The sequence below is a fragment of the Platalea leucorodia genome (genome assembly GCF_965183815.1).
Source record: "Platalea leucorodia genome assembly, chromosome: 3".
NCBI classification, from domain to species: Eukaryota; Metazoa; Chordata; class Aves; order Pelecaniformes; family Threskiornithidae; genus Platalea; species Platalea leucorodia.
The window spans coordinates 107487342-107500042 of record NC_138825.1 but is presented as its reverse complement, the minus strand read 5'-3'; the positions used below and the strand labels follow the sequence as shown (position 1 = coordinate 107500042).

General features: G+C 37.1%; 1 protein-coding gene across 3 annotated transcripts in view; it reads left to right on the top strand.

The window, feature by feature from the left end:
- Positions 1–12701, top strand: part of MYT1L (myelin transcription factor 1 like) — a gene marked incomplete at both ends in the record, with an annotated part of 125061 nt that overhangs the window by 58846 nt on the left and 53514 nt on the right. For all 3 annotated transcript variants that reach the window (XM_082305632.1, XM_082305631.1, XM_082305633.1), the window contains 4 exons: positions 1534–1745; positions 7764–8011; positions 10341–10577; positions 12317–12438. In XM_082305632.1, coding sequence (XP_082161758.1) covers positions 1534–1745; positions 7764–8011; positions 10341–10577; positions 12317–12438 — 819 coding nt within the window. The remainder of the gene's footprint in view (positions 1–1533; positions 1746–7763; positions 8012–10340; positions 10578–12316; positions 12439–12701) is intronic.

Below are 12701 nucleotides of genomic sequence, written 5' to 3'. Positions count from 1 at the left end.
TTTCTTACTTAAAAAGAAATCATAGGACTTCTGTTCCACAGAAATTTTGGATTTGCATTGAATATACAGGATCTGAATTGCACTTTTTTAGCTATATGTAGATTATCTTGAGACAGGATCAAAATATTATTCACATCAGCTCATTGTATAAATAAGCCCACTGTATTTTGTGAGGAAGAAGTGTCTAAAGGAATGAGAATACATAAATCAAAGGGAATAGTATGACTAATATGATTCCTTGGGTTTACATTTACATTTCTTGGGATTTACATAAATATCCTGACTAAATTCTATGAAAATGAATTCATTCAGAAAAACATAATATTCAAAATCTATTTCTTACTATTTATCACATTCCATTTTGTCAGTCAGCATGATGATACTTCTGGTCTTCACTGAATTTATGTTCCTATGAATGTTCCTTCCATTTCCTCTGGTTATAAATGCAGTAAAGAAAAAAAAAAAAAAAAAAGAAAAAGAAAAAAGACTTGATTATATGATTCTTGATTCCAGCAGAAGCACCTCAGGTGTGCTATTCATCATCTTTACCTCCTGCTAAACTCAGTAGGTAGACATGCAGCACTGTGTAGCATTTGCTCCCTATGACCCAGTCATGTAACACTTTCTTATATAGGTAAGGTTTGCAGGATCTGACCTTCATTTACCTGCTTTGAGAGCTGATGACTTCTGTGTCCACATGCAGAAGACAGCGTGACAGTGGAGGAGTTCACTACAGCATTCTTTCACTGAGATTTCACAATTTTCTCCAATGGCCGAATGAGATCAGTCAGGGCTTCTCCTGACTATCCTCCCTGATCCTAAACGCAAGGGAAATTTAGCTGATACAGTTTTATTCTGTATTCATTCGCAGGACCTTCCTTGAGGTGTGTATCTGTGTGTCAGGAATCGCAGCTCCTGCAAGAGCCTTGCATTTAAGGGTGAGCAGGATCTGCGGGGCAGCAGCTCAAAGTCAACAAAGACTGTGAGAGTCTCCTGTGTATTTCTCAAGATGAACATGGATTTGTATATTGAGGGATGAAACAAGACTAGCTCCTTTGGAAAGCATGCAGGAAAACAGCATACAACTCTGTTGAAAGAAATTCAGAGGAAACTCCATTAATTAAGTGGAGCTTCCAGTGCTATTTTTTCTTTTTGACATTTAAAGGAATTTGTCCAAACTTCTGTCATTCTGCTGGCCCCTCTTTAGTTCACCTCCCAAAAGAGAAAATGTTTGCGATGTGATACAATTACACGGGGAAAGGGAAACCCTGAAGTATTTTAAAACAGAATTTTAAAATACTTTTAGCTACAGGGTACATTTAGTAGTATTAGAATTAATTTTGTCTAGGCTTTGTTCAAGAAAATATATATTGTTTGTCTGCTGAAAATAACCAAACTAAGCAAATGCAATAATATATTGCTGTCTCTTGAGTACAAGAAATAACTAAGATTTTCTAATCTGAACTATAAATTATGCACAGACAGAGTAAACTGAACTGCATCTAACAAACTTTACATATCTTTAATTTCTAGGCCCATGTGCTTTGTTAAGCAATTGGAGATCCCTCAGTATGGCTACAGAAACAATGTCCCCACCACCACACCCCGCTCCAACTTGGCCAAGGAACTAGAGAAATACTCTAAGACTACGTTTGAATATAACAGTTATGACAACCATGCCTATGGCAAGAGAGCCATAGCTCCCAAGGTGCAATCCAGGGATATATCCCCCAAAGGATATGATGGTAGGAGGTGCACACTCTTATACGAGAGACAAGTTTGCAGTTAATCATGTTGTTGTATATGTAAACATCATACAAATAAGACATGTTTTCATGTTCATATAGTATTATGAGGAATGCTGTCATGTGTAAGTTATTTTAAAGGCCTTTTTAAAAAGCGTTGTTTTATACGGTGCTTGCTTCAGGATTGTTGCACTGGCAAAAGAACATCTCCAGCTATTAAGCTCCTGGGATGTGTTGAGATCGCAATAAAAGCTAAGTAATAGAGCTAGTCCTTATGTTGCTATCATCTGGGAGACCTGGCCTCAAGGGTCACATCAGGATTCTTGCTTCCATACGGTAGTTCAGGTAACCCATAAAGATAACATACTTGGTCTGTGGGGATATGGAAGTAGAAAACTTAGATCTCATTGCACTTCAGATATCACTGCTACTTACTTAATGAGGCGTTTCTGCTCATTTTGTCCTCATGAGTACACCTGTTGAATTCTCTAGAAAACCTAACAAAAGTAACATGCTTAGGAGTAGGCTGAAAGTGGCTTCAGTTCAGGAGAAGACGATGGATGGGGTCTGTCAGGCAAGAGGATTTTTATTAGGGGACAAAACTGGAGGATAAAGAATGAGGATTTGGATTGTAGCTTTTGAGGACATCAGAAATTTTTCAGAGCAATACATTTATATGTATATATATATTATATGTGTGTGTGTGTGTATATATATATATATATATATATATAAAAAACCAAACTGTGCCTTTATCGTTTCTGTTCATTTCTTTTTTTTCTTTTTTTGCATGTTAACAATTTTTTTTTTGGTTGAAATATTTGATACTACTCACTGACTACCATAGGAAATTTCAGGCAGATGTCAGATTTTTGTTTAGGAAACAGAAATAAATATACTAAACAGAACAATTTATGCTGTTGCCTGAACACAGACTCTGACATTCAAAAGTAGGTAAGTGGAGAAAGGGAAAATTGCTACAGCTCTTGCCTTCATACTTCTGATATTTTGGATATTTTACTTTCTTATAGAATCAAAAGGCATGTTCTTGCACTATAGCAGAAAGGAGAAGGGTTGTGAAAGGCAACATATTTTTGAGTAAAAGCGCCCTTTTTTCTTCTCTCATACATTCATCTTGTTTGCCTGTATCAGAATAAGGGCTTGAACGTTATTAAAGGTAAAGCACTAACTCTAACTGTGGTTAGTAAGCTAAGGAGCGTACATTAATATAAGGTAAATGAGATATTAACTGTTACGTATATGCTCTGTCTACTCTTGCAGAAAGGAAAGAATCTGAGTATTGCTGGGGATCCTGTGGACATGCATATTTTCAGATCAAATTACTGATGCTTAAGTAACTAATATATATTTTTCTCATTTAAGACCCCTTTTCAGCAAATAATTGCAAACTCCACTTTTTTTCCCAAATCACCAGAACTTGAAAATACATGTAACACTAAACAGAAGTTTAACAGTGGCCTTAAATAATGAAAGACTAGGGTGATATAGGTCACTGTCTTTATGCACATTCATCTTCCTTTGATATAAATACGACTTTTACTTGGAGATAAGATTGGGACTAGGTTGCTTCACTGCTCAGTAATGTGAGCCAGAGAGGACTAAGGGACACTGTATACATGTGATTCATGCTGGTACAGCAACTATGCGTGGTTCTTGTGTACTCAGAACAGCTGAAGCCCATTGTAGCTGGAGCAGGTTGTTTGCCAAACTAAGGCTAATTCCCTATGTATTTGTTCCATACCCCGGCTCTGCAGGAGGTGGCACACACTGTACCTGATTCCAAGTGATGTGTGTGCTGTTTGGCCAGACAGACATACCGACATGGTCCCAGAGATGGGACCTAATTTGAAGTTTTCTTCGTACCCTATCACTGATTTTCATGAAACCTTTAGGATTCATATGTCTTTGATATTCCATAAGCACTCCGTCCTATTGGGCTTAAATTGGCGACGGGTTTTGAAGTTCCTCAGGAAAATCAGCTAAATTCGTAGAACAATGAGGTGAAATCCTGGGCACACTGAAATCAGTCAAAGTTTTGGCACTGACTTTCAATGGGACAAGGATTTTGCTGACAGTTATTGTAAATAACTGAATATGAAAGAGATTTCAGGAAGTGTTGAAACTGTAATTAATTTACTTAACATATTCAGTGTTTAGGCAATACTGAGGATGAGGGTGCCTGGGCAGAATTTAATTCCACTCCAGATATCTTAGTTTGGTCCTTTATGTCCTTCACTTAAAAGAGCCACTTTTCCTCAAGAAACTTTGCAGTATTTCTAGGTGATTGCGTATTTCTGTGTAAAAAAAATTATTATTGCTACTAAAGCCATTATGGAGGTACAGAGTGCACGCCTATTATCTTTGTCTGCAAATACATTTATATAAAAACAGATTTAGTTCTGAAAAGTTATCCTGAAAAACCTGAAAGTAAGCCTAAAGTTTTGGGGGAACTTGCAAGTAAACAGCACTTTAATTTTTCTGACTATATAAGATGAGACAAATAGTCTAAGCATCTGAAAAATCAATAACTTCATGTCTCAATCCTTTTTTAATTGTAAGCTAGCACCATATTTTCATCATCAGAGAAAGGGATTATATGTTCAATAAGTGTATGGTTGTGAGTGATATGAACATAAATAGCTCCTTCGGATTGTTTTCTTGATTTTTTTTTCCCAGTAAGCTTTAGTAAAAACTGAACAGAAAATGGATATTTGTATTGTGGGGTAGGATGCTCTGATAATTCTTGAGAAATCTTGTGTTTGTGGGCTTGTTTTTCCTTTGAAAGCAGTTTCATAGTGTATTGGATGTTGGGCTTATGGTATACAGCAGCAGAGATAAGAACAGTTGGACATAGCAGGCAGAGAAGTCAGCAACCTATTTGGTTGCTCAGGCGATGGCAGGAGCTCCTCTCATCCCACCAGTAGGACTGGGTCCTTCCATCAAAACACTGAGAAAATGTTAGGAGTGGGATTCGTCTGACCATATCTAGACTTCCATAATGTCAACACCTACATCTGAGCTTGCCACCCCTTTCAAATCCAAGGAGAAAGATAGATACTTCTCTGATGCAATTAATCTCCTCCTGAACTATGTATTTAAAACTGGTCAGGTGAATCATTGCCTGAAAGTTCCTATTTTTTTTCTGCTGTCTGTAGAGGAAGCCTGTAATGACTAGGTCAGGTATCTGAAGTTAGGTGAGATGAATCTCAGTGTTGAGACCGTAATTAATTTACATAACATATTCAGTGTTTAGGCAATACTGAGGATGAGGGTGCCTGGGCAGAATTTAATTCCACTCCAAATATCTTAGTTTGGTCCTTTATGTTGTTGGGATCTCTCCCACTCCTCCATTTAATTAGCAAGAGGAGGCAGTACAAAGAGAGGCTCTTTGTAATCAGCCCCCAAGCATGTCTGACTGGAGGCCAGCATGGGTATGCAGCTGCTTAGACCTGTGTCTGTTATTTAATGGGAAAGGTGTTCTCCACATTTGGTTTCACTCCAGATCATGAAGCGTAGGGAGGACTGCAGAGTTTCCAAAACGTGATGCCACAGAGATGGGCGACATAGCAAACAATTATCTGGTATTGAAACAATGCATCTTTCCCTTCGTTAGAGATCTGCTTGATTTAGTTCATTATAAATTGATGATCTTTGTTTCTCCTGAAAAGCTAATGTGAAATGAACAGTCTGGGTTATGTGACTCATCTTAAAATGTACAGCTACAGTAAAGTTAAAATAATCATGGCCATTTCTTTCTAAGTGAGTTTTGCTTAAATTATTGGTAATCTAAAGGCTAATAATTGCATAGCATGCTTATAGCACTTTACATCTTCAAAGTGTTTTGCAAGTGAATCACAACACAACTAAATTTTAGAAGCAACTTTCTATTTATAGGGAAAATGAATTCGAGGGATAATATAGTTTGACCAAGGCCACAGAGGAGTCCATATCAGAGCCTGCATGAGTTTCTGATGGTTAGTCCTGTGTATAAAGCTGCCTCTTTCCCTCCCTTTCTTTAGCACACATTCTCATATATGTAATTTTCCATGTAGTATATCTCTTATGTCTGTCTAAATGTGACCTGCTATAACAAGACTAACATTTTTTGCAAGTGACAGAAGTCTTATTTGTTCATATGAATTTTGAAAGATATTTCTAATTTGACAAGTTCAGTGGTACAGGGTGCTTGCTGTGTTAACACAGTAGAAACTGAATTATTCAATAATTTCCTTCCTTAAGTATAGGAAAATTCTTGCGTGTCTTGGATACCGTTACAAAGTAACAATGGATAAATGTTGAATTTTTAATGACCGCCACTGACTACTATATTAATAATGAAACTCTTGAGAAATAGTTCACAGGTTTATTATTAGTGGATACCCTGCTAGAGTAGTGCTACTATGTGTTCAAAACAAAGAAATGTGAGGAATGTTTAGCATTCACTTCACTTAAAAAAAATCACACCCTGTGCATTATGTGGCTTTCCTGAGAAAACTCCATCTGTTATGAATTAAGTGAAACACTATTTCCTTTACAGTAAAAATAATGCCATGATTCTTTTCAGTTTTTTAGAGAAATGAAGATGACATAAGCTCTAGCAGAGGTATTTTGCTTTCAGATTCTTCTTTTGAACCCTGCCTGCCTACCAAAGCAGCCTGTGGTTCACAAATGGGCTGTGCTCATGGGAACAGATTATTAGATGTATGTTTGCTCAGACAAATACACCTGAAGAGTCTGGCATTTAAATGGAGCCCATCACGGAAGAGCTCTAGCTAGGGCCTGACCTTTTTTCTATAGCTTTCTAATCAGCATGCTAGTTGGTTATTGTTATACTGTGCTATATGGTATGATCTCTGCAGTATACATTTCCATCTTCAGGGGAAGTAGTCACTGTAATATGCATGTATATATCCTCTGACCTTGACTTTCATGAAAATACATAAACTTTCAGATTTAGGAGATGAGCTGACACTTTCTTGCATTTTATAGAAATACTTTAAAAACAGTTTATTTGGGAAGAGGGTTGCAGAAATAAGTGGACTAATAGGGCTATTCTGCATTATTACTATAATACTTTTGGCTGCAAGGAGCATTTCTTAAAAGCAGCACCAGTGCTGCATTGTATTCAGGTAGGCTGGCCGTGAGGTTTGTCAGTGCCTTAGCTCTTCTGTGACCGCTCACGGCTTCTGTCGGTCAGAGTACGGCTGAGTGCCGCCGTCCTCAGCGTGGGCAGGAAGGGGGGTCTTTGGTCCTTATTGGTTTTATGAAGGGTTGTAGGTGCTCGGGTTGTTTGAAGGTGGGGACGTTTCACTTATATCTGTCTCCATTTATACAGCCACTGTTTCTGCCTTTGTGCAAGCCATGGTAAAATTCACGTAACCACCACCTTTCTTCTTCCATCATGTTCCTCTCCTTTCTGATGGCCAGTGCCGTAATATTTGCCTGTGATGCAGGAAGAAGAAACCTTTTAGGAAGCACGGGGTGTTTGAGGACATATAGGTAGCACTGTGGCCCAGAGACCAAGCCTGTCAGCCTTACAGTGGGCTTGATCTCCAGCAGCTCTGGGGAGTCTAGGCCTTAAATTAACAGTTTGCTCATGTAAATTTGAAAAGGTCTCGTAGTGTTATGTTGCCCCTCATTAATAAAAATGAATGAGCCGAGCAGATCCTACCTTCTGTCTGACTATATATGTGGGGTAAAAGCAGTGTTTCTGTGTTTTTATTGTTTTCTAAATCCAGCCTGTTTGTCAGAATGATTCATGATCATGTCATGCAGATTTTTACAGGAGGCTATTTCATACAAACTCACATACGTAGCATATAAAAGTCACAGACAGAAATCAAGAAATACAGCCATCATTCTTACTGCCGGCTTTTTTTTCTTTTGCATCGGTTACTGTTGCTCATTATAAATTTCACCTCCAGCAGTTTGTTTTTCTCTTCATTTATGCAGAATGCTCGTTCTTTTGAGTCATCCTTGTCATATTTCTTCCCACAGCTAAACGCTACTGTAAGAATTCAAGTCCAACCAGCAGCACAACAAGCAGTTATGCCCCTAGCAGCAGCAGCAATATGAGTTGTGGTGGAGGCAGCAGTGCCAGCAGTACCTGCAGCAAGAGCAGCTTTGACTATACTCATGACATGGAGGCAGCGCACATGGCTGCTACTGCTATTCTGAATCTCTCCACTCGCTGCAGGGAGATGCCTCAGAACCTCTCCACTAAGCCTCAGGATCTCTGTGCGAGGGTAAAAATTAGTAATTCTGTTGATGAAGATTTCTCTTTACTGCACTTGCTCTGTGGCCCTGATAGATAGAAGAATAGCTTTACTACATCTTGCCTTTTTTTTTTTTAATTTTTCTCAAAATTAACATAATCTGGTGGCTCTGCTAAAGCAGGGAGGAAAAAAAAAGATGAAAATTGCTCACAAGTATCTCAGGAAATTTCAATCGGTATATAAGCTGATGATACTGATAGCATGTACTCCTTTTTTTAATTTGTCTCTTACTAGTGAGATCTATAATTATAAAAGATGTTTGGGTTGCTCAAGTGGTATTAATTGCACTACTGTTTTTTTTTGCTAAACACAGTCTGATTCATACATTTTGTGAAAGGAATAAAATTTAACAATGTATCTTCATTTAAAAGTCACAAATGGGACCTAAGGTTGTAAGATCTAGTACAAAGAAATCTATGCTACTTGTATGTACTTCTTGCCTGTCTGTGATATCACAGTCCTTAAGTCACTGCATAATACATTTGAAATGAACAAATCCTCCAGTGCAGGTGACTTTAAATGGGCTTAACAGTAGTGCAGGGTCACTAATGTTCTGTATGTTCATAGAGCCTCAGTATGTGATGAAATGGCTACACAGATACAAATAAAAGCTTTTGTTGTTAAGCTTTATATATTAAGAAAAAGACTGCACTATTAACATTCATTGAAGATTTACCCAAAGTTTTTTTTTTCATTATAAACATTAAGTTTCGACTCTGATAGCTGTTAAGAAATGAGTATTTAACATGCACCAGCACACAGTACAGTGTTACCTATAGGAGACCACTAGATGGCTAAATAGACAGATGCAGTGCAGAGGAAACATTTTTATTGTGCTTATAGAAGAGCTTTTGAGCTGGCAGACATGTTCTGTTCTTCTACATATAGACAAAGGTTTTCTTCCCCTCATCGTGTAAAGCCCCTTGATCATTCATACCAAACTAAACACATAGCAGTAGGCAATAGTAATAATCATGATTTAAGCCAGAATGACTGGTGACTTTGTTTTCAAATGCTGCTTTTTTACATCAATTTATTTAATCCTGTTCAAGAGGGAAATTTCTTTCTGGCATGTAAATAAATACAGTTGTACTCTATATCAACACAATGGAAAAAGTTGGAATAAAATGCTAAAAAACCTTCTGTGTCAAAACCAGAAGGGGCCTCTTTCCTAATGTGTCACCCTATATTGAGACTGAAGGAATGAATCTGAGAAGATAAACAAGTATTTTCTAAATTAAATTAGCAGGATACCAGCAATTAAATATATGCTCTGACAAAAGGCAGTAATTCAGAGAGATTTGCATTCACAGTGCTTTTCTGCAGCTCTCTTTTTACTCCAGAGGAGAGAAAGTCACCAGACATACGAGGAGTCAGTCACATTCACATTAGTTTTGAAACCAAATTTCTTGCAGAGCATTTCATTTTTGAAAAGATGAGCAATTCTCTGTGGGCACTTTTATTTCCTTATGCCCTTAGTTTTTTTAAAATTTGTCTTTGTTTTAAGATATCTTATTTCTTGTCACCTAATATAATAGACATGTTTGTTTCTCTAAGAGAAGTCAGAGCCCATGCTCACCCTATTTTTCACAGTACCCCAGCCGCCGCAGAAATTGGCACAACTATTGTTGCAACTATTCCACTACCGAAATTTATTGATTATAAAGATAGATATATGAAATGTTAATCCATTTACATCTGCAGGGAAGGAACTGTGAAATTTGAATGTATTTCCTCATTGGCAAATGGTGTCAAAAAAGACCTGTTTTGGTACCCTACCTCCCTGTTTAATTTTCTGACATTATCTATTGAAACACTGGCTGTAATGTTAAATAAACAAAGAAACAAAGATTATTTGATGCTAGCTGGTTTTTGTTACTCTAATCACCCAGACAGGTGTCAGGACTGGAAACAAGAATTATGCAGATGTTAACTTATAGGTACTCACCTCTCACAGAATAATCAAGAGCATAAAGACAGCGACAAGAAAATACCTTTAGAGATTTCTCCTTTTCATTCCAAATTTTGCACCTGTGTGCCGGGTGGCAGGAGGGGTAATGAAGACTCTCCCCTCTTCCCCCAAACATCAGATTAGCCATTCAGGAAGAAATCTACTTTAACAGCATTAATGTTGTGTAACAGCATCATGCTATGTGTGGGAGGGGGCTCAATGCTTACAATCTATACAGGAATGGAAAAGCGTTTTATCATTCTGCTAGGCAATCAGATTGAAGAACACAGAGAGGTAACAGTTTGCTAGTGTGAAGCTGAATTAACAATATTTTTCTTATTTTGACAGAATCCTGATATGGAAGTCGATGAAAATGGGACGTTGGATCTGAGCATGAACAAGCAGAGGCAGCGAGATGGTTGCTGTACCATTTTGACACCACTGGAGCCAATGTCCCCGCAACGGCAAGCTGTGATGAATAACCGGTGTTACCAACTGAATGAGGGTGACTGCTGGGACTTGCCAGTGGACTACACTAAAATGAAGCCCAGTAGGATAGATGAAGATGATTCCAAAGAGATTAATGTATGTTTTTTTCATCTATTAGTTCTCATTGCAGTCTAATTTGGTAATTCATTAAATTTCTGAAATTTGGAGGGAAAGAGGAAACAAAATTAATATGTGATAAAAATGGTGGTTTTCTACAAAAAGGACTTTCTGCTGGTTAATCTTTAGGACTGTATCATGCTGGCACACATCTGATCTGTGACTAAGTTCCATAAGAAAACATTTGAACCATGAATGTGAATCATGTTTTCTAACAGCATCATCTTGTTAACAAATATTTTCTGCAGTAAAGATGTTTCGCTATGTCCAGATTACGTTACTTTGTATAAGCAAGTTGACATAACTGTGCGATACTGGGATAATCAGCTCTCAAGACAAGATATTCTCCTGAATTTGAAAACCATAAATGATGTGCTGAGTATTTGAAAGCATGTGTTAATTAGAAATCAATTTAAACAAAAGCAGCAGAGTATAATGTAAGCTTTCAACTATTTCAGCTAATCTTCTCCTAGATTACTTATACACTCCTGATAGCTCTATGTCTGAAGGGGCCTGTATTAATGAAATACTTTTTTTCAAGAATGCAAAGAAGGAATATTAGAAATAAGTATTAGTTTTCAGTTCATAATACCAAGACAACAGCCAAACCCTTTAAACAGAAGAGGCAAATAAAAATAATAGGTTAGTGAATATATTTTACTTTTCAAAACTTAGAACAGCCAAGGCACTGAAGAGATCTGCTGACAGGTTTTAACGCCACTGCTTTGTCCATCAGGCTTCAGCCTTATCCACTGTGTAGTTTGCAATGCTGCACTCAATGCAATTTAGCTGTTTGGAGAATTCTAGAGATTATTGTCTGTTTTTTTCTTGGTTTATAACAGAAAATTAGGCTAATCATTTGTGTGTAGCACATCTCTTGCCAATTTTAGTTAAAACTATTTTCAGTAACTTTGAAACATATAACAAAGTGGCATTTTCACTAGATACACTGAATGCATTCTAGCTTTCGTGTTAATTACAGTTTTGCTATTAATTTCGCTGCAGTTAGGAGGAAATCTGTCACTATCAAGGAAATGTGAGGTAAAACAGGCAGTATAGCATGTTTTCTTCAGAGTAAGCAGAACTCCCTGTTTCTACTGTGGTGTTCATAGCACCATCTGCAGGAATCGTTAATTCAATGCATCCATCCCCTTCATTTCTGAAAATTATGATTTTGAATTTCTGAATGCATCAATGAAGTTAATTATAAATTATATAATTATATTTTGCCAGACAGATCTATTGAGGTTTGCCCCAGATTGAGATTCTGTCTGTAGATGTTGAGATGACTCCTGTTTCTTCTTTGAGATGTTCTAAACAGTTAAAATGTTATTTAAGATGGCTTTTTGATGCATAAGATAGATACTGTATTTAGTCATCTTTTTTCCCTTGCCTCTGTTTTGTGGTGACTTTAGAAAAGAATACTGATTCTTTTGAAGCAAAATAATATGACAGTGATAGGAAAAGCTGTGTTTTGCCCTTTTTTTTTATTTCCTAATTAAATAACCTATATTTTCTACATATTGTGAAGTCTTCATCGAACTATCCAAGTACTACTTAAAGGTTTAATAAGTGAAGGAATGTAAAATAATTTCATTAATATTCTCTGGCAGAATAGGATAAAAAAAGGAGATACATCTGATGACTCTGCTTTGCGTCATTTTGTGTAAGTTGTAACCTCACCTAGCTGAAACTAATGCTTATATATTTGCCTGTAGCCAGAAGAGTTGGATCCTTTCCAAGAGGCGCTTGAAGAAAGAAGGTATCCTGGTGAAGTTACAATCCCAAGTCCTAAACCCAAATACCCTCAATGCAAAGAGAGCAAAAAGGATTTAATAACGTAAGCATAATGTGAGGTGAAATTATTTTTCTCCTTTTAACCTTTTCTCTCTTTGTCTTTTTTTAAACAAACGAGTACATATACGCCTTGCAGTATGAGCATGCAACATTTGCAGCATATAAATGTTTCAAACTGCCAGTTAAGTAAAGTGATAAGCTAACGTGTATTTGCTTGTTCTTAATGATGCTATATTGTATTGAGACGCCATTTTCATTTAAACCTGTTCATTTTGCAGCTTTTCGATTAGGATGCTTAAAACCCCT